At 43.3% G+C, this 25,093-nt stretch overlaps 2 protein-coding genes across 6 annotated transcripts; both read right to left on the bottom strand.

Moving 5' to 3' along the window:
* Window positions 1–132: 132 nt before the first annotated feature.
* On the bottom strand, window positions 133–14,454 carry sp2 (Sp2 transcription factor). Of its 5 annotated transcripts, none has more exons than XM_011492306.3 (8): window positions 14,367–14,454; window positions 11,508–11,584; window positions 8,287–9,033; window positions 7,779–7,997; window positions 5,754–6,042; window positions 4,869–5,046; window positions 4,283–4,476; window positions 133–3,154 (listed from the first exon to the last, which is right to left on the bottom strand). In XM_011492306.3, exons 1-8 carry the CDS (start codon window positions 14,371–14,373, stop codon window positions 3,054–3,056), a joined length of 1,812 nt encoding a protein of 603 aa, XP_011490608.1. In that variant the 5' UTR covers window positions 14,374–14,454; the 3' UTR covers window positions 133–3,053. The 5 variants fall into 5 exon arrangements, with proteins under 5 accessions (XP_011490608.1, XP_011490170.1, XP_023812988.1 ...); XM_011491868.3 differs by having other exon boundaries at window positions 8,287–9,036; XM_023957220.1 differs by lacking the exon at window positions 14,367–14,454 and adding an exon at window positions 13,561–14,357 and having other exon boundaries at window positions 8,287–9,036.
* A 4,038-nt stretch (window positions 14,455–18,492) lies between these two features.
* LOC105356822 (golgin subfamily A member 6-like protein 6) lies at window positions 18,493–21,586 on the bottom strand. Its single transcript, XM_023956464.1, has one exon. The coding sequence runs from the start codon at window positions 21,071–21,073 to the stop codon at window positions 18,566–18,568; it is 2,508 nt and encodes an 835-aa protein (XP_023812232.1). The 5' UTR covers window positions 21,074–21,586; the 3' UTR covers window positions 18,493–18,565.
* Window positions 21,587–25,093: the final 3,507 nt, after the last annotated feature.

Genomic DNA, 25,093 nt, shown 5'->3' on the forward strand with positions numbered 1-25,093 from the left:
CATCCTCAAACGTACAGAGGGAACCCGGACAACCTGCTGTCAGGAGCGGGGGCCCAGATCCTTCACAGTCATCATTAAGTCATCATTCCAGCTACGTTGGAATCAGAAAAAAACAAATGAAAAGGCCACGAAAACGGTTTGAGTCTTTTATTGAGGAGGTGATGGTAGAAAAGGAGCGAAGCTTATTCTAGCACCTTTAAGTCTTTTATAAAATCGGCTGCTGGTTTTAGGTTTTCTCCTGATAATCACCGGGGGGGGGGCTGTGTGACAGTATATAACAGAACCATTTAATACACAGAAGCCAAGCATTAGAAATGCCTTCATTTGGGGAAAGAAAAAAAGTAAAAGCCCACATTTCTAATTACATGGTAATTTTACAAACTGTAGAACGTGAGGTTTTAAGTTAAAAGCTTAAAACATAACTTACAAATGTTAACACTTTGACTGGGGGGGGGGTACTGTTAAATACTGGGTGTGGCTGTCTAAGGCATCTTTCATCCAATAGAAAAAGGTCAAGACACCTTATAGAAAGCAGGAATGAAGCTATACAATGTCACATTATTTTATTTCTTACAAACTGTACACGTGTTTTCCTTCGAGGCCGGCTGCCCAGCCTGAAATCTATGCAGCTTAATTAACTTTATTCTACATACACCGTGTCACTTGACACACACTATTTACATTTTCAAACATGAAAAGCATAAATATGAATTTGTTTTCCGTCCCGATGCCGTGGCACGTCTCCAGACAGTCTTTTTAATCCAAATAAAGAACAAAAAAAAGGAGCCGTCTGGGCTCACAAAGCACTTTAAAAGGGTGTGTTTGTGTTTTTGGTCATACGTTTCTAGCATAAACCTAAGAACGGAGATGCAGAAATGTAAATTTCATCTTGAAAGCGTGAGCAGCGGGGAGCTGCAGAGCTTAAAGGGAGTTTGGGGAACTTTCACCCAAAAATAAAAGTCTGTTCAAAGGTTCTTCAGGCGACTAACACGGATGAGATCAGCGGGTTTTCTGTTAGAAACACAATGAACGCTGCACAACAGCACAAAGCTGCTGGTCTGTGATTCAACATGGAAACCTGTCAGGAGTCGACTCTGCATCAAAGCTTCAACAAAAAGAAAGAAAGACTTTCTTCCTCTGTTTGCATTTTGTGAAATGATTGTCAAATAGACAAAATAATAAGTCATTCACTCGTGTACAGCAACGTACGACTAAACCAGAAGAAAACGCTGCTTAACAACTTTGTTTTTTCAGTACATCATTTAAAGCAAACTCATTTCCGTAATTTTTTATGGAAAATACTTCCTTTCTAGAACATACAGTCTAAAAAGTCATTGCCAGTTTAAAAACGTGAATAAATACATATATGGTTATTACAACAGAGCATTAGGGTCACCATATATATATATATATATATATATATATATATATATATATATATATATATATATATATGAGAAAAAGTCAACATTTTACAAGAATAAAGTTGTATATTTAGGATTTTAAAAGTTACAGTTCAGCAAGGAAAAAGTCTTTCAAAGCTTCGAAATAAAGTTGTACTTCGATCAAAATAAAGTCATTAAATTCTATAAAAAGTAAATTCCATTTAGTGAGATTCCATCGTCAACTTAACAGGTAATTTCCGATGGTCTTTATTGAGATTGTTGAACATTTTATTATCAAAAAAGCAAAACTTTTTCCTTGTAAAATTACAACTTTATGAAGCATACGTTTACCACTTTATTCTTGTAAAATAGTTACGGTTTTCCTCCGTTCATCTTATTTAGCTGTGATGGTGGCCCTAAGACGCCATCGCAGGTTATTGAAGAGGCCCGAATGTTTTAGGGTAATTCCCTCCAACAGTCTGAAAGTAAATCAAGTCAAAAGATTGAAAACATATCAGTACAAACGACTTTAGACGCCAAGCACACCTGTTTGATGCAGCTAGCAGCTTTCCCACAGAAAAATGTTACTTTATAAACAGTATCATGGAAAACCTTCAATATACTACACTTCCCAGAATTCAACTCACCAGGAAGCTTCTCAGAAACTGATGTGTGGTGGTGTTCAGGTTTCCTGTTTCTATTGTAGGTCTCCGTTTTAAAATGTGAGTTCATCTCCTCCTCAGCTCCAAAGCTGCTATTAAAAGTCTGATTCTGACCTTTAACCTCTGCAGATGGCGTCCACGTGTCACGTGACATCACATTTTGGGGGTACATCACCCAATTTGTTTTTTTTTCTGGGGCCCTGTGACTGTGCCTGTCAGCTCAAATGGAAGTCTGAAGAGGTTATAAACTAAACCTCCCAGAATTCCACTCAACATGAAACTTTTCAGATTGGATGTGTGCAAAAAAGTTCATTTCTTTTTCTCCAATTAAGTTTCTGTAAGAGTTCTTAGTCATAAAAACCATTTTAACTCAAAAACTAAAAACTGCATGGAGTAAGAATGTGAGTTCATCTCATCTTCAGCTCCAAAGCCGCTTAAAACGTTTGCTTCTGATCTTTGAGTTACTTTTCCATGATCGCAGGTGAAGATGAGGATCCAGCAGAACGGTGATTTATTTATCTGTAGAATTAGTTTCAAATTCAGTGGAAAAGGGAGAATCCGGATCTGAATCTGCATGTTTTGTTGTTTTAGCGTCTTTATAGTTTGGAGTTAAACAAACCACTGAAGCCGGAGTTTGGGACCCGTCCTGGATTCTCCAGCGCCGACGCCTCCGTTTCCCACCTTCACACAAGGTTATAGATCTTTTTTTTTTAATGGAGGGATCTGCATCAGTGCTTGAAGCCACGCCCCCTCATTAACATAAACACAGTCGTGCCAGTTCTGAACATTAAAACACAAAGAAAAGAAAAGAAAGATAAAGCCATGTGAAGGACTGGATCCGTTGGAAAAAGGACTTCTTTGTACACCACAGCAGCGTCCTGGAGCAGCAGAGGGGGAGCGGGGGGCTTAAATACCAGTTTGTTTTTCCACATCAGGTTGAGTCAGGCATAACCCCCCCCCACGGCTTTCCTGTAACAGTTCTGTTCCGGTAGAAGCCGGGCCGGGCTCACAGGTTCTTGGTGTTTATGTGAGTCTTGTAATGCTTCGTCAGGTGGTCGCTCCTCATGAAGCGTTTCTGACACTGGCTGCACTCGAAGCGCTTGTCTCCTGAGGACGACAACAGGCAACGTGAGAGCCGGGCTTTGGTTCGGCAAAGCGCCGGCAAAACGGATGAACATCGCTTCATAAATCTGCAAAAGTAGGCCAGGTGAAAGGAAGACAAACGTAATCGTTCCAGTTGGTCAAAGCTGTACGAGGCTCACACAAAATATCAAGTGAAGAAGACGCAGGCGTGTTGTCGATCCGTGTGGACATCCTACAGGCGCCCTTATAGATCAGGTGCGCAGCACTTGTGCGTGGTCATTATGGAGCCAGTACTCACACCTGACTGACTAGAGCCGTCCGACAGCATCACCAGTACGTCATAGGTGTGTGTAACTTCCGTCAGCCTTACAGATAGACTTACGGTGGCCGTACGAGCCTCAAGGCAGCTGCGAGACACACCTGTGCTCCTCGTAACAGCACCTGTACAGGTGGACCCCCGTACGGGTGCAAGTCGAGAAGCCACTATCCAGGATGAAACATCCAAGATGCATGAGTACATCAAGCTCAAGGCCCCAACTGACAGTGTGCTCAGTGAATGTCTCAGGCAATGGAGAGCAGAGGATACAGTGCTGGAGGACAGATCCTCATGGGAGGACAAACCCCTGCATGGGATGTACCACCGGACCATAACTGAAGTGGCTGATATCAAGAAGTCCTACCAATGGCTAGAAAGGGCTGGCCTACAGGACAGCACCGAAGCACTCATCCTGGCAGCTCAGGAACAAGCCCAGAGCACCAGAGCCATAGAGGCTCAGATCTACCACACCAGACCAGACCCAAGGTGTAGATCTACCACACCAGACCAGACCCAAGGTGTAGATCTACCACACCAGACCAGACCCAAGGTGTAGATCTACCACACCAGACCAGACCCAAGGTGTAGATCTACCACACCAGACAAGACCCAAGGTGTCTTTGTTGCAGAAATGCAACACAGGACGGGGTCTTTTTTATTTAAACGTCTTAGTCACTTTTCGTGATATTTTCCATATCCACAGTCTGTCTTTATATATTTGCTGACTATTTTCTTTAAATAAAGTGATGGAAGCAGGTTTTTTATGTTGCCCGGCAACAGGTGATGGAAACCACGGTAGTTTGCTGCCTTCAAAACGTTTGCGTGTTTGTACGCACCTGTGTGCGTCCTGGCGTGCCGCTGCAGCTCGTCGCTGCGCGTGAAGCGCTTCCCGCAGTAAACCCAGTTGCAGACGAAGGGCCGCTCCCCCGTGTGCAGCCGGACGTGAGCTCGGAGCAGCGACGTTTTCCTGAACGTCTTCTCACAGCCGGGAACGTGACAGATGTGTCTCCGTTTGCCCACCTCGCCGGGCCTGCAGAGGAAACGCACAGAAATCACATCTGCTCAGAAAAATCCCATTTCAAACTCAATGGTGGCTGAAATATTACACTGCTGAGATGCAAGGTAGCACATGTTGCAAAGAAAAATACAAAATAAATGCTTTTTTGGTTTAAAAGGGCAGAAAGATGCTCCTTCTGCTTCTCTTCATGTGTTGTTGGGACACCAATACATATTTTTTGTGTAGCTGTAAATAAAAGAAAATCCTCCAAAAATATTTCAAAAAGGATTTAAGAAGCATAAATTATAAAGGAATCCTGTTAAAAATCCTCACATAACCCGCTTAAATTAAAGGTTGGGGTTTTGCTGCAGTTGAGGAACCTTTCAAACCGCAGACCTGCGGTGTCCTCGGCTGCGCAGACTCACCTTTTGTCTGCGTCTTTGCAGTTGGGGCAGGTGCAGGCCATGCGCCGCTTTTTCTCCCCGGGTTGACTGGGCAGCTCCAGCGTGAAGGTCTGTTCTACCTGGATGGCCGACTGACCCTGGGTGGGCGCCAGCTGCAGCCCCCCGCCCTGCATGGTCTGAACCGTCAGGTGCTGCTGGCCTGACGGGGGCAGAAATGAACACCGGTTGCAGTCAAGGAGCATTTCCGGGGCGTTTTAGCCGAACGGGTGATGCTGCAGCACTTAAATTCTCCTTTTCACGTCCCTCGGCGTGTTTGGGGGGAAAGCGGCGTCTCATAACCAGTAACCAGCTGGAGAAACCGTAACCGTCCTGCTCATGAATATCTTCTAACCACAATCTTTGGATCAATGTATTCAAAATATTACCAGTTTTTCTCCAAATACAACCGTAAAGCTCGCTATCTAATAGTTTATATCTAGAGGTAAAATACTGCAAATATTTTTTTTTCAATTAGCAAAGTGTCAGCTGACAGGAAACCAACGGTGGTGGGCTTTTCACAATAAAACAGCACAAACGGCTCACACTTAAATGAAGACACTGAGATAAAGAGAATGGACAGAACTTAACGGCAAACGTCAGCGACAGAAGGCGTGAAACAAGAGCGTTAGACGTTTTTCCATCAGTCAAATATGTTCTAAACTGCAGATATTGTTTGGATTTTATCCCGTGTTGAACCGGTACTTTTGAAACTGTTCCGGTTTATAAACGGTGCTTCAAGAATCACAAAAGACACGCCCGATTTTCTCCAAACGCCGGCCTCACGACGAGCATTCAAGCGGCTGAGTCTAAAAGCGTGTCTCCGACCAGCCGGAGGCGGTGAGGGGCGGAGCCCCCGTGGGCGCTCACCTCCCGTGTTGGTGATGGTGACGGGAACCCCCTGGACCTGGACCCCGTTGATGCTGATGGTCTGGACCGCCTGTGCCGCCGACGGGAGCTGGGACGCGTTGAAGGTGATCATTCCACCCGCCGGGGCGATCTTCGCCAACGTCCTCTCCTTTTTCCCCCCCGGCTTCTTGGCGTTGGCTGACGGGGAGGTGATGGCGGGGGCCACCGAGGTGGTTGGGGTGGTTACCGTGGAAACGGACTCCTGGAGCTGAACGGACTGCCACTCGCCCGTCGCTGTCTTAAAGATGATCTGAATAAAGACACGTGAGGTGAAATCTAAAAATGAGATTTGGAGTTTAACCATTAAAATTCCTTTTTTTTAATGCATCATTGAAACTGTTGTTACAGCTTTTTCCAACAGAAATGTCATGTATGTTTGCAGCTAAAAGGAATAAATAAAAAAGCTTTAAACTGCAGAGAACTATATATTTATGAATGGAAACTTTTAAAAAAAAAGTTTGACCTGATTTGTTGTTTTTAACCAGAACTTCTTCAAAATTGTCATTTAACAAAAATAAATCAAAAAGCGACTTCAAGGTGATGAAGGAGCATAAATATTTGCATCCTCAACGATGGCTGACTTTTCTTTTTTTACAAAAAGTAGAGTAGAAAATACATTTTCAAAATAAAGTGTGGGTGTCGGGTGTGATTTTACGCCGGAGGTGCTCGTTACTTCAGACGCCGGTCTCTAGTCGTGGCCGGGCGTCATGAAAACACACCTCCCACGCGCTCTCGTGCAGACGCCGGGTGTCTGTGCCGTTTGTGCTGCGAGTCAGTGTGGCGACGCCTGAGACACGGTCATTCGGTTTAGCGTTTAAATTCCGTGAGGCGGCAGCCGCCGAAGAACGTTCTGGTGAGGAATCTGCACGGCATTAAGGGGCGTTTCTTAAGAGCGGCGTGAGCAGATGGATGATGTTGAGACGACGATTTCCTGGTGGAGAGGCAAAGACGGCGAGCAACGAATTAACAAACTGCTTTGAGCGTGAATTATTGAGCAAAGGCGGAAAGGTGGGCGTGTCTCAGGGAAGGCGATCCGCGTGAAAGCCAAGAGGATTTTTGATGCTTCAAAGAGAAAAAGAAACGCTCACAGCCAGAGATAATCAGAACATCATACAATGTTTTCTCATCCTTTCAATGAATCTTGAAAGGTTCATCTAGTGTTGTTTTCTGCATTTTGTGACCCAACTTCACCGCAAGATGAACCCGTTAGCCGTCGCCGTTCTGCCTGGGAGTTTCCAATCGTCTCTAACAAATGCCGGCTGACAAACTAAAGGCAGATATACAGTGGTCGACAATTTGACATAAAGAAGAACTGATATGAAAGTACGAACGTTAGGAAAAGCTCTCAATACTGTGATGTCATGTGACGTGACTGCCAGCGTGGTGGAGAAGTCGTACCGAAACACGTCGGTAAAATGATCATCTAAAGTTTGGGGAGTTTTTTTTTTGGTTTTTCCACTAAAGATGAAAATATTTAATTTGCAAATCATGTTTTCTGTTAAAAACACTGTAGTAAGTTTAGTGTAAAGGACTGTGAGGGTTTTCTAGTTGTTCTATTTCTATGTAGCTGCTGCAGCTGCATCTTCTTGTCGTCGATCTATCCGATCAATCGGAACTTTGAGGATGGAAAAACGGTGGAAAACATGTTCAGGATTTGGTGTTAAATGATCCAAAACAACAGTGATGTTTATGTTTTGTTTACTGCTGAAGTTAACCGGGAAGTTGATAGAAAACCTTCTGAGTGTGACGTTTGATTACTGGGGGAGCAAAAGTTCATGGCTGGTCAGTAGCCACACGGTTCAGAACACACACCAAAATAAAAGTGCAGCGCTGGCCACACGTATTTTAGAAATGGCGTGCGAATAGTCACTTCCATAATTTCATGTCGTCCTGAGGCGACCCCAAGTGTACGTCTTTAATGATATAAATACGTTTGACCATCAGATTCAGAGAAAAGGCAGCTCTGGACTGACTTTTGGCAGATACCTGTGTGGGCGTCGGCTCTGTTGGAGAGGTTTGCAGGTTTGGAGAGACCGGCTGTCTTTGTGGGACGGGGGGCAGAGTGGCCGAAGCAGCTTGAACCACCTTCAAGGCCTGCTGGGGAATCTGGACCAGCTGCGAGTCGGCTTTGGGCTGGACCAGCTGAACCTGCTGCACCACAGCCGGCTGACCGGGACTCTGGACAATCAGTAGGTTGTTTCCCGCCTGCAAAGACAGAAACATCCCAGATCCAGATCCAGATCCAACAAGTCTTCCTGAAACCAGCATCCTGCAGCAGACGGCACAACGTTCCTTGTGACTTCCTCCGGTCCTCTCAGTTCGGCGCGTAGATAACTGCTAATTTAAGTGAAAATCTCTGCATCTATGAATCTTTTTTACCACCATCAAGTTTTCTAAACCTGCGTCGGGACTGTTTTAGATGTTTAGCACCAAATAAAACCCAAACGATGCCCTCCCCCAGTGAAGTTCATCTTCTGCTGCATCGCAGACGCACCTGAATGATGTTGTCACCAGCCTCGATCAGTATGGTCTCCATTTGGTCCGGAGTCGGGGAGGCCGCCTGCGTGGGGGCGGGGGGCGGAGGCTCGGCCGGCAGAACCACCTTCCTCTTCCGGCCCCGTCGGCCCTTCTCGGGAGCCGTGAGGGAAGCCTGCGTCTCTGTGAGGATGGGCGCCACGCCCACCTCGCCGGTGGCCACGTTGAGCGGAAGCGTATGGCCGCCGGGCAGCTGCACCACCGTCGCAGAAGCGGCCTTTTTCGCCTTCAGAGACGGCTTGATGGCTACCGTCTTCTGCGGCGTGACCGGAGCGGCGGCGGCCGGAGCCGGCACGGTCATAGGAGCGGTGATGATGGCCTGGTTGGTGCCTGGAATGAGTTGGATCTGACCCCCCTGTGGCATCATCTGGATAGTCTGCGGTCCCTGGATCTGCGGCACCACCTGGTACTGGATGTTAGCCGGGCCGGAGGCGCTGGAGCGGGAAGGACTCTGCTGGATTGTGAGGACGATGGGGCTGCCGGGAGCGCTGGAGCCCAGGCCGGCGGGGAGCTGGATCACATTCCCCTTAGCTGACAGGAAGCCCATGTTTTTGGGAGGAGCTGGGGCTATGGGGGCCGGCTTTATGGGGAGGAGCCTGCGGGGTTGCGGCTGCGCCGGCGGAGAGGTGACGGGGGCCTGAGCGGCGGGAGGGCCGATTTTACTGCAGGTGGCCGCCAGCAGGGCCAGAGGGGACGGCTGGGTGTCCTGCTGTGAGAAACAAACACCTCCGTGAAAAACAGTTTCAAAATAAAAGCCAAGCGGCTGAAATAAAAGCACAAAGGTGTTACTCCACCTGTAACACCTTTGTGCTCCTCTTTGGTCCTCAAGCAACAGGATGAGAGTTTTCTACATTTAAACCTGGACCAATCTGGATCACACTACCTTTATGTGTTTTGTCTTTACACCTGAAAAACGATCAAATTCATGTTCTGACCAAAAAAACGGAAACGATGCTGAACTGAGATCCTTCTAGGGAGGCTAAGATGATCAGATCATGAACAAGAAGATAAACTGATCGCTTTGTTTTCTCAAAAAAAAAACAATCCAAAACCTGTTTGGTGTAAAGTAAATTTAAGTAATTTAGACTAAACAAAAATGAATGAATGAACTTTATTATTACACTGCTGAACTGTACTGAATGTCACTGCTGCTGCTGACAAAAGATTTTCCCCATTGTGGGATAAATAAAGTCTTATCTTATCTTATCTTCTTTCTCTTTCGGCTTTTCCCATCAGGGGTCGCCACAGCGAATCATCCTTTTCCACCTCACTCTATCATGGACATCTTCTACCCTAACATTAGCCAACTTCATGTCCTCTGTTAAGACATCCTCTTATCTTATCTTATACAGGTTTAAAAACATCATCAGGGCACCAAAGTACTACACAATAAAAAAAAAAAAAAAAAAGAAAATAAAAAAAAAAAAAAAAAAAAAAAAAACTTAGAGCAAATTATGAACAAGTATTAAAATTACAGCATAAAACTATACAGGGAAATAAACTACATGAACTAGTAGGAGAAGAAAAGCTGCCATGGACGACTGAGTATTACAAGCTTTTTCAAACAGACGTGTCTGACGATGGTGTTTCAAACTGCCCAGATGTGATTTCATGTGCAGTTCTGGAGGTAAGTTAACAGTTTATGTGACTTCAGGCCGTCAAACAGCAACTATGTATGTTTTACACATATGGCATGGATGAAAATTGGATTATTGTGTGTGATTATTGCGCTGTTTATATGCAATTCATTAGTGATTTGTGGGTCAATTGTATCATTTGAACGTGACATGTGCGCCGAATATGCGATCTAAAAGTTATACTTTGATGGTTTGTGCGTGAAAAGTCTGTAAGACAAACGTGGAACAGTCGTGGAAAGACACACATTTGTGTATGGATCTCACAAAAAAATACTCGCAATTGCTTAAGATTAACGTAATAATTGTGCATAAACTACGTAAAATACTCGTAAACTGCATATTTTCTCAACCAACCAAAGTTTTGACAGCTCAAAACTGAAGTAACGTCTAGAGCAGATGGCTGAAAGCCTCGACGGATGACGAACACAAGAAACACAAATGAATGAGGTATAACACGTGGAAAATGCACAAAATGTGCGCCGTGCCTCAGAATTGTGAGTTTTTACATCATTCATAGATTTGATGAATCTGTATTGGATGATCCAAGTAAAGAAAGGAGCTGACAGGATTTCTGCTTGAATCCACAGAAAATATCTCACTTCAAGATTTCTGACAAAAACAAACAAACAAACAAACAATATTATTGATCAGATATAAAAACGTTGATACTTTTGAATTTCTCTAGTTTCCAGACTGAAATCAGCAACAATAACAGAGTAAAGCTAGTGCTAAAAAGGGAAAAACAAACAGAATGGGGGAAAACTGACACTTCATGGTGGTCAGAAAAAGTTTTTGGAGAAAAACCTTTGAGACACGTGAAAATAAAAACTTCTCAAACTTCTGAATATATCCTAAAAAAGTCGTTAAATAATCCTTCACTGACGGGAAACGTCAATGACTCATTTCCAGATAATGTTTGTAAAATCAAAGAAAGCTCTTTTTAGGACAAAAACGGACATGTTGAAACTGATCCACATTCAGAAATTAGAGACGGCTCACTGCTGAATGATCCTCACCAAACAAGCTGTTTAAGCTGCTTATGCAAAAGGGCAGAAACCACACGAGCCAGTGTGGATGGAGGTTTGTGCTGGGAACCTCTGGTCCAGTAGAACCTAACGGATTCTGTGGTTCTCCACAGGGAAAAGCATGAGACTCAATAAAGACCGGATGTGAGCGGAGCTTTAACCAGCACTGCAGTGCTGCTGCAGCTAAGAAAGAAGATCTAACGGAGGATCTAAGGGAAGATGTGGAAAAAAGGCCCAGTGGGGTCCGGAGAGATTAGGAGATCCTGAAAAGTGCTGATGTCATGAGATCATTTGGACCTTGTCTTCTGTGACGGAGCATAATAAACTCACAGAAATGGTCAGATTGTTTGTAAAACGATTTCAATAAATCAGTAGACAGCAGTAACTCGCCACATTCAGCTAATGGCAAAACCTTAGTTTGAACCAAATGTGACAAAATAGCAGAACAATGTCCACTGGAAAGGTTCCCAACCAAAAACTGAGATGAATCTAAGTGTTTAGCAGCGACTGTTACTCACTTGCGTGGAAGCAGAGGAGGGCTGAAGGTATTCACTGGGGCTGACAGCAACAGTGGTGGCCATACTTCCTTCTTTATCTGAAACCAAAAACAGCGCATCAAAATGAATAAAGACTGGTTGCGTCTTATTTTCAAAACTCCAGAAGCTACTGGAAGGTCAAAACTCTCCGAGCTTCAGCCAAACGTTCTCACATTCAGCGGCGGCGCTGCTACTGAAGATCTGAGCAGAAGTCAAGGCTGGAGGTCCCAAATCAACAAACTCTGACACAGCTTTAGGAGGTTTCTGTTCTGGCATTTAAAGAAAGGCCAAAATGCCTTTCAAATGGAAATGAACAGACAAAAATGAACAATGTTTTGATCAAACTTGCAGGCACAAAAAAAGCTAAAAGTTTCAAGTTAAAAGAAACAAAATAAAGAAGTCAAGAAGAAGACGTGTTAAGACATAATCGTTAAGGTGCATCTTAAAAGTAGAGATGAAAGCCTTTCAAATAAGGCCTCTGCTGCCCTTTAATGCATTTAAAAAAATCTTTTTAAGTAAAATAAATCTATTTATGTTGCTATAAATTGGTTTTGGATTTAACTCTTTTTTTCCCCTTTTATCCTTAATCTAATGCAGCACTTTGAAAACTGGTGTCTGTTCTATAGGAATCAATACGAGGATACAAAGGAGGACTTCTGACCTTAAGGTCACTTGTTTATCTGTTTCTTCAGCTTCAAAACAAACAGCTGAATAAAAAGAGAACTTTCTTTCTCTATTCTTTTTCACTTTATATCCTGTTTCTCATAAAAATATATCGATTTATATTTGCTTCCCTTTGCAAAATGATAAAAAAATGTGCAGAAAGTTCCAACAGAAATGTATTTGTTATGCAGATTTAAAAAAAAACAATTAGATTTTTTAAAAATCTACAAACAAATTGAAGTTATGTTCACATTTGGTTGCATTGTTCTCCTGGTTTGAGCATTTAGTCCATCATCCGTTCCTGAGTGTCATCTTTGATTTTTATACGTGTTTTTTCTGTCAGAGGTGAAGCTTTCTGTCTCACAGCAAAAGCTTTCCAGCGGTTCAAAGGAAAAGAAGAAGAGGACGTATGGCTCTGGGTAAAATCCAGATGTAAACAGGTTGGAGAGTTCTGTTGATGAATGAAGGCCCGCTTCAGCCCAGACCTAAAAGCTGTTTGGAGAGATGAATGGATGAATAAGAAGGTGAAATCACTGCAAACAGCAGGACTCGCATCTCTCACAGCATCACAGAGCGCCAGAAATTTCATGAAAAACGTGTTTTTCCTTGACATTTCAGCTTTTAGGAAAATTCAGAATGTGGTATGTTTATTGGAAGTTATTTTTAAACAAGTTATTGTGTTGGCATCTGATGCCTCTATGAGTTTAGTATGACACAGACTCGCTTCACGTCAGAGAAATTCAGAAAATCAGAACTGTGCTCCTCCTGAGAGACCATAATCCTTCAGAGTTTCACGTGGCAACACAGTCCTCCCCTTGTTCTAATGAACACACCAACAAAACTAGTAATCCACAATACACAACGGAACAATAAACGAATGTCCAGATAATCGCTAAGCAATGAGTTAAAGGGCTTATTTCATGCAAAATCAATATTTAACTTTCTCCGTGGGGCTAGTGGTGATCGGCCAAACACTTTCCTTTTACATGAACAATCTGCAAATCCATCTTTGCAAAAGCTCGGATATTGTTTGTTATTGTGGGAGAAACGGACACGCCACCAAGGCCGCCTCTAGGATGATGTCACGAAAGGCAGAGCCTCAGATATCCAGTCATCTTACTTTAGGTAGGAAAATGAACTCCGAAAATAACTTATATTTCATAAAAAAATCCTTCTTTAAAGTGTCAAAAGTAATATATTATCATATATAGGGATACAGATAACTCTGAAAGTAATAAGAAGAGCATGGTTAGACCCTGAAGGAAAACAAAGAGTTGCTTTACGCTGAATGAGGTAGAAGCAGAACTTAGTTTAAAAATGAAAAATATATTGTACTAATATGCAAACTTAAAATGTATTATTATACACACACCTCTAACTCGGCTGCTTTTCCACAGCGATGAAAACTGCAGGAAGATAAATAAAAATACACATATAGGTCAATCAACACAACTGCACTATCTGCCAACTTTATTAACACAAATGATACCAATAGATGTGTTTGCACTGCATCACAACCAGGACCTGTTGTCCAAAGAGCTGCCTGCCTCACTACTACACTCCTTCACCTGAAACTTTCCACACCGGGATACCGGACCCTGCTCGGTGGTTTTCCCCGTCACCGTGATGCAATTTCGGGCCCCGCGTATGCGGAATAATAATGCAACGTGTTTGTTTCCACCATCCCTACGTCACCACCAGAAACAAACTAAGTTCCAGGCAAACCGCTAACGCTAGCTAGCTAGCCAGTTAGCTAAGAAACTGACCAAAACCGAGCAACATTTTTACAGACTAGTAGTTCAACCAGATTTTGCCCTCAGTTCTGTCCTAACTGGATCCAAACTTGCAGAAAAAAATAAAAAATAAAACCATGTGTTTGCTGGGTTATAGTGTTAGTGAGGGTGCATAACTAGTCAGGGGGGAAACAAGTGGAAAGAGAGAAAAAAAACACAGCTAGCTAATGAACAGCTAGCAAGTCAAACTCTTTGATAACGTTACAGCAAAAGGCAGCCCTTTTCCGGAAGTGCATCGCTTATTTTGGTGAGCTCGACCATCCGAGCTCCCCTGCAACACACGTATACGTGCACATATATGTCCAGTGCTTATCTCTTTGCATAAAATACAATGTTTAACGAAGTAGAATGTAATATAAACATCAACGTTTTAATTCCTACCCACCGCTCATGACGACATTCGCTCTCCGTGAGCCTTGAAGACCGAGCCCACCGAGGAATACGCCCGCGATGCTACACCAATCCACGTACAATGGTGGGTTGAGTGACGTCTAAGACGACCAATCGGCTTTAGGGATTGGTAAGATTGACACCAAATTCAGCCAATCTTAATGCGGGACATATTTACAGTGGTCGATGGATGAAACTTCGGCCAATGGGATAAGGAGAATGCTCCAACGGGGCGGTGCTTAGACAATAAACCGCAAGCAAGTAAGCGCCCTATTAACAGCGAGAACACGCATTTACTGACATTTTTAGCGTCCAATATGGGTTTTGAGGGGCAGTCCAAACAAGAAAAGGCCGACAGCTGTAATGTTCAGTTAAAGAAGCCTCCCCTGTCCTTTAATTTTTAATAAAGGGCAGGGGAGATCTCGGCAATGGAGAAGTGATCACTGTCGCAGATTTAGACAGATTCACGAACACTATTTGAGAGAAATGGTTGTTTTGTTCGTGGAAAATGTTTCAGATATTCTCATCTCATGGGAGCAAAAACAAAAGTGTTGCTTTCGTGTCTCTGTTCAGTGCAGTTATCACATATTTCTGGCAGAGTTGCAACAAACATTACACCATGGACTACTAAGTTGCATTGAGATGATTCTATATGACACAACGTTCTTTTATTTTGAAAGGAAGTCATGTGAAAGTCTGTCAAGTCATCAAATAATTTGAAAAAAAGGCTAATTTCTTCTTAAATTCAAATTAATTTTATTTTTAAGGCACCTTTCATGTAAAGAAAATATTTCATCTCCATAGCAACCATTTTATGTTTTGGTCGCCTGGCGATAACAAACAGATCAGTGTCAGTTTCAAATGAATTGGAAAGAGAACACTTTTGAGTTTCCTTAGCAACAGAGATTTATTGCTAACCGTGCCCACATTCCTTATATGTCTATATCCAGTGTTTTTCATTATGTTCAGTTCCAGCCATGGATGCATGCATTCGAATTTCACAGAATTCCATTGAAAGACATGGGAGTTAGAACAGTGCACCACATTTGCTAGCTCGCCATGTGCACGCTGTTCAAAATCTAAAACTTCTAATTCCAACATTTTGTCCACAGTAGCTTGCCATTGATGCCCCAGAAGTTTTGAGCCGATTGATAAAAATCCCAACTGAAAAGTTTAGGTTTGTATCCTGTAATGAAGATGGACTTTTCCCGAAGTCAAAGGTCGGTGAAGCCTTTTCCCGAAGTTAAAGGTCGACGAAGCTTTTATAGGCGGTTGTAGACTTACGTTAGCAACATTTGTGTGAAATGTCGTGAAAATTGCAAAAAAAAAGTTAATTTTTCCATACTGTGTAAAAACGCGAAAATTGCGAAATCGCAGATATTGGCACAAAATGGCTGCCAACCGTAGGTCATGTCGCCACCTCGTAATGATTTTAATACTTTGTTTGGATATTCCCGACAAGGTCATATCAGTTTCATTAGCGGATTGTAAAAAAAAAAAATTCAAAAATTTTTTTTTTGTCGAATCAGCACTTTTTTTGCGACAGTTTTTTGTTTACCACTTCCACATTCCTTTATCGATCTTGTCGTATGTTACATCGTTTTGTTCAGCGTGGGCCAGGGAATCGCATCTTTCATTTTCATGACATTAGGATAATAAATGTGCTAGCTATGATCGCAACAGTTGCGAATTCGCCCTGCTCACGCCGTTCAAAATCCACAACTTCCAATTCCAACATTTTGTCCACAGTAGCTTGCCATTGATGCCCAAGAAGTTTCGAGACGATCGATTAATTCCTGAGGACGAGTTACGGTTTGTATCTGGTACTAAAAGTACTTTTTTTTTCAAAATGCAAGATGGCGGCCTTTTCCAAAGGTCAAAGGTCAACGACATGTCTGTGGTGTTTGTAGACTGGAGCTGGCAGCAAGTGTGTGCAATTTTGTGAAAATCGCTCAAACAAAAGTGTCGTTTTCCCATATTGTGGAAAAACACCAAAATCGCCAATTCTCAGAGTTGGCCACAAAATGGCCGCCAAGCCGTAGGTCGTGTGGCCGTCCCATATTGATTTCAAAACTTCCTTGGGATATCCCCAACATGTGTGTTTTGGTTTCGTAACTGTATTTTGAAATAGTTTTTTTCGGCCCCAAACGCGATTTTCGGCCCATTCATTTTTTTTTACGGGATCGCTTGCCGTGATGTCAACGTCTTCGGGGGGGGGGGGGGGGGGGGGGGGGGGGGGGGGGTGACGTTGACTTTGAGGAAATTTCATTTTCAATTTATCCTAGGTGTGTGCACATTTTGGTGAGTTTTCGAGCATGCGGCAGGGGTCACATTTTCGCCGAAAGGCGCCGAAATCTTTCCAACTGCGAAAACAATCTGGTCCTTGTTGAATTAGGTGTAGTGAGTGCCGTGGCGGGCCATAACCAGGGCTGCACGATATGAGGAAAACTTGCCATATACGATTTAAGTGATCAATATTGCGATGACGATATAACTTGCGGTATTTACACAAATAGCAAAACAACCAAAAACATATTTCCATTTCACTGGAACAGTTTAAAAATTACACTCCAGATGACCCTCGTCTGCATAGGAGGCGAGCATCTAACATAAAAGAGCTCCATCTGATTGGTCAACAACGTGGAGGCGTCCATCCGATTGGTCAAAAGCATAAATGGATTTATTTGACTCGTCAAATCCTTCAAGCTGCCATGAGATTTTTTTAGCACATTTAAGGTAACCATTTCTTGCAATTTTCGCCGTTTTTTGCATATTGCACAGATTGATCTCGCGATAATGATAAATTTGCGATATGTTGTGCAGGCCTAATTACAACATAAACAAACAATACAAACTTTAATACTAAGATTAAAAAAAATCCTAAAAAAGTATAGCAGATCCTTCATAAGATAAATATTAATTGATGGAGTACAAATGTGACACGAATGCACAGTCTGCGCAGACGTGATCGCGTTCTGTTCCGTCTGCACTGGCCTGGTTTCAGCGCTTTCTCATCTGTGCCCCACAAGTAAATGCAATCGCAATCTACAGCAAGCCAGAGGTAATGTAAAGAACAGGGTTTTGGCCATCAAAAGCGCCATTTTTTTACGCACTTCTTAAAAGTAGCACATAATTGACACAGTCAGGACGGGCGTAAAAAGCAGCATTAAATGCGTTCAAAGCTGTGCATCCAAAACGCTGTTTTTCTGCGTCACATATGGGTGACGTGCTGTTATGTTTGCTGTAGTCTGGTGGTTAAAACAGCAGCACTTTTTTTTTTCCAGCAGTAAGTGTGGGTTCGGTTTCTTTCTTTTGCTGACTTTCAGTGACATTATTGTAGTTAGTGCGTCCTTTTTATTTACTCTTATTCTTCTTTTCGTTTATTTACATTTATTTATTGGATTGATTGACTGATTGATAATATATAAAACATATCAAAGCAAGCTATCTTTGTTGCTGACAATAAAAAAATAAATATATTTTTTTGTCCTCATAACATGCTGTTACAACCAAAACACCTGATTCAGAAATCAGTCATAACTTTGCAAATGATGTATCAGGCTATTCACTCATTCCAGCAGAGGTGTGTGGTGGTGCAGCGATAAAGCAGCCAGCGCTTCATGCCTTGCTTTACTTTTTTACATTTACATTTTCTCAAACGTATTCAATTCTTTTTAGATCTGGGGAAGCCGGAGCGCCCGGAGAGAACCCGTGCTAACTGGATCCTCTTCCAGTGAAGCCACAGCGCTGATCCAAAGAGCATTAGAGCGGGAAAGACTGCTGTGACTTCCATTCAACAAGAACCTTCAGTGTGTTTGCCGGTTACCATAGTGACGGCATTTTTAGTTAAATAGGTTGGGTTGAAGGTTCCCTGGAAGAGGATCTGGTTTAAAGTCCCAAATGGATTTAAAAAAAAAAAGAAATCAAAAAGATTTAAATGAACAAAAAGGTATTTTTTTAACTATATCATAAAAACTGTTTAGAAATTGATCCTGTTTGGAATTAATAACTAAACTTAGAGGCTGAATGCACCCTGTACATTCCTGCATATTTATTTCTTAATATTCTATAAATGTCTCTAATTTCTTATTTCCTACTGGTTATCTAAAAATGTCTCTATTTTTTTTTCTAATAATCTAAAATGTCTCTAATGTTTTATTTCCTACTAGCAATCTAATAATATAACCTAAACCCTTACAGAACCAGGAGATCCTCAACCTGATCCTCAAAGTCGGACCACTCCTCATCAAAATCGGAACAATCCTCATCATCCTCGCCACATTCTTCCTCATACTCCTCCTCCTCACATTCCTCATCATCCTCATGTTTCTCTTGATCTTCCTCAGTCAGTGAAGAGACAGAAACTTTCATTTCTTTGATGGAGACTGCTCCTTTAATGGAATTCACAGACTCTTCATCATCTGAAGGATTCAGGAGCTCTTCATCGGAACTGTTGTCCTCATATTCTTCCTCATCCCCTTCATATTCCTCCTCACACTCTTCCTCATATTCCTCATCATCTGAAGGATTCTGGAGCTCTTCCTCATACTCCTCCTCCTCACATTCCTCATCTTCCTCATGTTTCTCTTGATCTTCCTCAGTCAGTGAAGAGACAGAAACTTTCATTTCTTTGATGGAGACTGCTCCTTTAATGGAATTTACAGACTCTTCATCGTCTGATGTGTTCTGGAGCTCTTCATCATCTGAAGGATTCTGGAGCTCTTCATCAGAACTAATGTTCTCACACTCCTCACCATCTTCCTCATTTTTCTCTTGATCTTCCTCCGTCAGTGAAGAGACAAAAGCTTTTATTTCAGTGATGGAGACTGTTTCTTTAATGGAATTTACAGACTCTTCATCGTCTGATGTGTTCCGGAGCTCTTCATCAGAACTGACTTTGTCATCTTCCTCCTCCTCTTCCTCACATTCCTCATCATCCTCATGTTTCTCTTGATTTTCCTCAGTCAGTGAAGAGACAAAACCTTTCATTTCTTTGATGGAGACTGCTCCTTTAATGGAATTCACAGACTGTTCATCATCTGAAGTATTCTGGAGCTCTTCATCAGAACTGATGTCCTCATCATTTTGGATGCCTGATGAAGAGGAGGATGAAGGCTCGTGCAGGCTTGCTTCCTCCTGGTCTGTGAGGATGTTCCTGATGGACTCTGTCAGGTCCTCCTTGGTTTTCTGGAGGTCCTGGTTCTCCAGCTGAAGAACATCTGCTGCAGCCTTTTGCTTCTTGAACTCTTCCATCCACTCCTGAGCTTCAATCTCTTCCACTTTCAGGCGTGAGATTTCCGTGTCCAGACCTGCCTGCTGGTTCTGCAGGCAGCAGATGTCCTCCAGCATTCTGGAGTACTCCTCCCTCATCTGGTCTCTTTGGTGGCGTCGGTCCTGCAGCGTCTGACGTTCCTCCTGCAGAACCTCCGTTTGCTGCTGGAACTGCTGCATCTGGAGGTGCAGGTCTTGGATTTTTCCTTGAAGGATGACAGTTTCCTTCTCCATCCTCTCTCTTTCCTCTCTGGCGGCACAGACTCTGTCCTCCAAATCCAAATGATGACTGATTTCATTTTCCAGTCTGGAGATTTCCTCTGAGAGGTCAGAGTTGATCTGGACCGCCTTCTTGTTTTTGGCTTGATGTTTCTGACATGCAGACTGCAGAGCTTTCATGTTCTTGATGGACTTTGTCAGCTGCTCCTTGGTTTTCTGGAGTTCTTGGTAGTCCAGCTGAAGAACATCTGCTTCAGCCTTTTGCTTGTTGTACTCTTCAGTCCACTCCTGACCTCTAGCTTCTTGAATTTTCAGCTGTGAGATTTCATTTTCCAGTCTGGTGATTTCCTCTGTGAGGTCAGAGTTGATCTGGAACGCCTTCCTGGTTTTAGTTTGGAGATTCTGACATGCAGACTGCAGCTCCTCCACCTCCTCAGAGGAGCGTTGGACTCCTTCCCGTCTCCTCTGCAGGTCTTTGGTTTCTTTTCTGAGCTGCATCAGCTCCAGGCTGAGTCTCTGGTGCAGCATGCGGAGCTGGATGGCGTCGTTGGGCTGCTCTCTCAGCTGGGACAGCTCTGCCTGCAGCTCTTTCTTGAGTTCCTCCAAACGGTATTGTTCTTCAACCATGGCGGGGAACTCTTCTCTCATTTGGTCTCGCTCCAGGATTTCTGTCTGCAGCTTCTGAAGCTCCGTTTTCAGAGCGGCGGTCTCCTCTTCCAGAGCGTGGAAATGGTTGAACTCCAGTTTGTAGTCCATTTCCAGGACGGCTTGGTGGCCGACCTTTTTCTGCAGCTTCTGCAGCTCGGCTTTCAGAACTGCAGACTTCTTCTCCATGATCTTCCTCTCCTGTTTCACCCGCTCCTGCTCTAGTTTCAGCTCTTCGTCCAGCCAGAGTTTGGACCTCAGAGCCACCATTTCCTCTTTGCTTTCACGGATGTTCTCAGAGAAGGCAGCGATTGTCTGTCTTTCTGCCTCACATTTCTCCTGGATCTTCATCTGCTGCTGAACTTGTGTGTTCAGGGTCTGCAGGGATTTCAGCAGCTCTTTGTTTCTCTGAGCAGCAGCTTTCCTCTCCCTCTTCAGGTTCTTGCGGGTGCTCTCCAGATCCTTCATGTTAGACAGATTTTTGCCAATCTTCTCCATTTGGCTGACCATGATGGAGTTCTGGGTCAGGATTGTCTCTGTACTTTGGCTGATTTCTTTCAGAGACATTTTCAAACTTTCTTTTAGAATTTCTGGAATCGTTCTTTTGATGCTTTGTGTCTCTCTTGCCACTTCTGCTCTTTTTTAAAATCTCTTTCCGTCGTTTCCCTCGGTGTCTCTGTGAGTTCAGGTGGTTATATTAAACAATGTTGCTGACAACATTAGATGACGTCACATGCTCTCATCTGACGCTGAATGACCTGCTAAAAAATCATGATGACCTGCTAAACAATCGTGGTAATGACGCAATATGCCGTCATCTGTCTGAATGACCTAATGTGACATTTTCTGACGGTGTGTCACGTGCTGCGTCGCAAACGTTATGATTTTATGGATTTATGAAGCGCTTAATTTTCGCGCATGCGTGCTGACGGCTCGTCCACAGAGCCTCTTCCTGCTGGCGCATGCGTACTGACGGCTCCTCCACAGAACCGCTTCCTGCTCGCGCATGCGTGCTGACGGCTCCTTCACAGAGTCGCAGTTCGACCAGCGGTAGCTGCGCAAACGAGAGGAATTCTGATGTTTCTGGACGTCATCGATCAATATCAATACTCCAGTGGTATTGATTGATTGGTTGTGAAATGACGTCATGAAGCAGAGATGTTCAAAGGAACCGCCGAGGGCCTGTAGACGTTTTCCCGGTTCTGAACTTCCGGACCCGGAAGTCCTGGAAAAGATGTAACTTACATTTTACAATAATTGTCATCCAAACTTTAGCCATAGTTTCCATCAGAACCTCCCTCTAAAGTACACAGTTATATTGACAACATGACTTAGTCATTTGACTGTCTTGTTCGTAGACAACGACACAAGGACTTGACGTTCTGATGGCACTGACATGTTTGATAGAAAGACTTAGTTTTGAGAGATGAACTAAAGATTTTGAGCAAGTTACAGGCTTTTGCAAGAAATCCATAGTGTTTTGCTGTTTGTACAAATTGTTTTGAGAAATGCACACACGAATTTGCAAATTTCAATTCTGATCTGAGAATTGTACTAAAGCGACTGAGAAAAACTGTGAGAACCCTCCAGAAAACTTAATTAAAAATCATCATCATTTTTATGTTTTCAAAGTTGTCCATACATAAACCATATAAAACATACTTTGTAGTGGTGCAAATATAAAATGTAAAATTTGGCTATAGATATAAGTTAGTAGCTAAAATGAATCAAAGATCAGTTTAAATCACATTCCTCAACTTTTATCAGCATTAATTACATGTTGCAAGCCAGTTACTTCTGTGCCGGTCCCAAGCCCGGATAAATAGAGAGGGTTGCGTCAGGAAGGGCATCCGGCGTAAAATTTGCCAAAATAAGCATGCGAATCATCCACAACACTTTAGACATACCGGATCGGTCAAGGCCCGGGTTAACAACGATCGCCACCGATGCTGTTAACCTACAGGGTGTCTGTGGAAATTTGACTACTGTTGGTCGAAGAAAGAGGGGAGGCAGAAGGGTCCGGGGCCAGAGAGAGAAGGGAAGAGTCTCAGAAAGAGTCTCAGACAGGATGATGAGCCTAAAGTTAGAAATTGAAGGGGTGATGGTGAATGTAGTCAGTGGGTATGCGCCACAGGTTGGCTGTGAGTTAGAAGTGAAAGAGAGATTCTGGAGTGAGTTGGATGAGGTCATAGAGAGTATCCCCAGAGGAGAGAGAGTTGTTATTGGAGCAGACTTTAATGGGCATGTTGGTGAGGGCAACAGAGGTGATGAGGAGGTGATGGGCAGGTTTGGTGTGAAGGAAAGGAATCTGGAGGGACAGATGGTGGTGGACTTTGCGAAGAGGATGGAAATGGCTGTAGTCAACACTTACTTCCAGAAGAGAGAGGAACATAGAGTGACATACAGAAGTGGAGGTAGGAGTACTCAGGTGGACTACATCCTATGTAGACGAGGTCATTTGAGAGAGGTTAATGACTGCAAAGTGGTGGTAGGAGAGAGTGTAGCCAGACAGCACCGCATGGTGGTGTGTAAGATGACTCTGGAGGTCAGGAAGAAAAAGGGGGGGAAAACAGAAAAGAAGACCAAGTGGTGGAAGCTACAGAATGAAGAAACTTGTGAGGAATTTAGGCAGAAGTTGAGACAGGTCCTGGGTGGTCAGGGTGAGCTTCCAGAGGACTGGGAAACTACAGCAGAGATTATCAGGGAAACAGGTAGGAAGGTGCTAGGTGTGTCATCTGGAAAGAGGAAAGACGGTAAAGACACTTGGTGGTGGAATGAGGAAGTACAGGAATGCGTCCAGAGGAAGAGGTTGGCTAAAAGGAAGTGGGATGTAGAAAGGACTGAGGAAGGTAGACAGGAGTACAAGGAAGCGCAGCGTAGAGTGAAGAGAGAGGTGGCAAAGGCCAAACAGAAAGCTTACGATGAGCTATATGACAGGTTAGACACAAAGGAAGGAGAGAAGGACTTGTACAGGCTAGCCAGACAGAGAGACAGAGATGGGAAGGACGTGCAACAGATAAGGGTGATTAAGGACAGAGATGGAAAGGTGCTAACAACCTAGGAGAGTGTACAGAAAAGATGGAAGGAGTATTTTGAGGAGCTGGCTCTAGTCGCCCTCCACGCCGACCTCGACACACCACCGCCGCCTTCACCACCCACCGTTAATGAAGGCTAGTCAAAGCTGCATATGCTAGTGTGCATAGCGATGGGGAAGGTTCAATTATCACTCTGAGGTCACATTTGGTGAATCTGCTCACCACTCCTTTATTCTTCTTCTTCAACTCCAAATCCACAAAACTTGCAACGCCCCTCTGGTCTCTACGGTAACCCGGGAGGGACACACCTCTCCCAAAATAAAAGACCCAAGAAGTTTGTTACATACGTCCACCCTTTCAAAAGAAATGTCCTCATTTCTACATATGGCGATAACAAAAGTCATCCAAACAGGAACTACATGAGTTTTCAAAACCCACAGGCAAATATCCCACCACAGGAGGACAAACAATAATAATAATTAAAGCCGCAAGCGGCGTTGTATGGCCCGCAGACGCAACCCGCCTTCCACGCCCAACTCTACGCACCACCGCCTCCCTCACTGCCCACTTTTGATAAAGGCTAGTCAAAACGGCTTTTGCTAATTATGCTAACTATGCTAGCTATGCTGATTTGGCTAAAAGTGCTAGCATTGCGATCATCATCATCAACTGACTCAGGAAAACAGATTATTAAAAATGCTAATTATGCTAACTATGCTAGCTATGCTAATGTGGCTAAAAGTGCTAGCATAGCGATCAGCATCATCAACTGACTCAGAAAAACACATTACCTAAAATGCTAATTATGCTAACTATGCTAGCTATGCTAATGTGGCTAAAAGTGCTAGCATAGCGATCAGCATCATCAACTTACTCAGAAAAACACATTACTAAAAATGCTAATTATGCTAACTATGCTAGCTATGCTAATGTGGCTAAAAGTGCTAGCATTGCGATCAGCATCATCAACTGACTCAGAAAAACACATTGCCTAAAATGCTAATTATGCTAACTATGCTAGCTATGCTAATGTGGCTAAAAGTGCTAGCATAGCGATCGGCATCATCAACTGACTCAGAAAAACACATTCCTCCATTGGTGAGAGCTATATGCCATAAGTTGATAAAAAACCCACTTTTTCCAAAATGGCGGCTTTTTTGTTTATTTTATCTCCATAGCAACCATTTTATGTTTTGTTCCCCTTGAGAAGACGAACAGATTGACGTCAGTTTCGGACAAATCGGTAAAAGTAAACTTTTTGTCGTCCTTAGCAACAGTGGTTTTATGCTAACCACGCCCACATTCCTTATATGTCCATATCCAGTGTTTTTCAATGTATTCAGTTTCAGGCATGAATGCATGCATTCAATTTTCACTGTATTGTATTGAAATGCATGGGAGTTATAACAGTGCGCCACTTTGCTAGCTTGCCAAGCGCACACCGTTCAAAATCTACAACTTCTAATTCCAACATTTTTTCCACAGTAGCTTGCCATTGATGGCCAAAAAGTTTCGAGACGATCGATAAAAATTCCAACGACAAGTTTACGTT

The sequence above is a fragment of the Oryzias latipes genome, chromosome 1 (assembly GCF_002234675.1).
Source record: "Oryzias latipes chromosome 1, ASM223467v1".
Taxonomy (NCBI): Eukaryota; Metazoa; Chordata; class Actinopteri; order Beloniformes; family Adrianichthyidae; genus Oryzias; species Oryzias latipes.

Coding starts and splice junctions, on each gene's coding strand:
- sp2 (XM_011490439.3), bottom strand. CDS start 11,801: ATGCCAGAACAGAAACCTCCTAAAGCTGTGTCAGAGTTTGTTGATTTG. Junction 5,047..5,753: donor CACCATCACCAACACGGGAG/GTGAGCGCCCAC, acceptor TGCCCCCGTCAG/GCCAGCAGCACCTGACGGTT. Junction 3,155..4,282: donor GCACGCCAGGACGCACACAG/GTGCGTACAAAC, acceptor TGTCGTCCTCAG/GAGACAAGCGCTTCGAGTGC.
- LOC105356822 (XM_023956464.1), bottom strand. CDS start 21,073: ATGTCTCTGAAAGAAATCAGCCAAAGTACAGAGACAATCCTGACCCAG.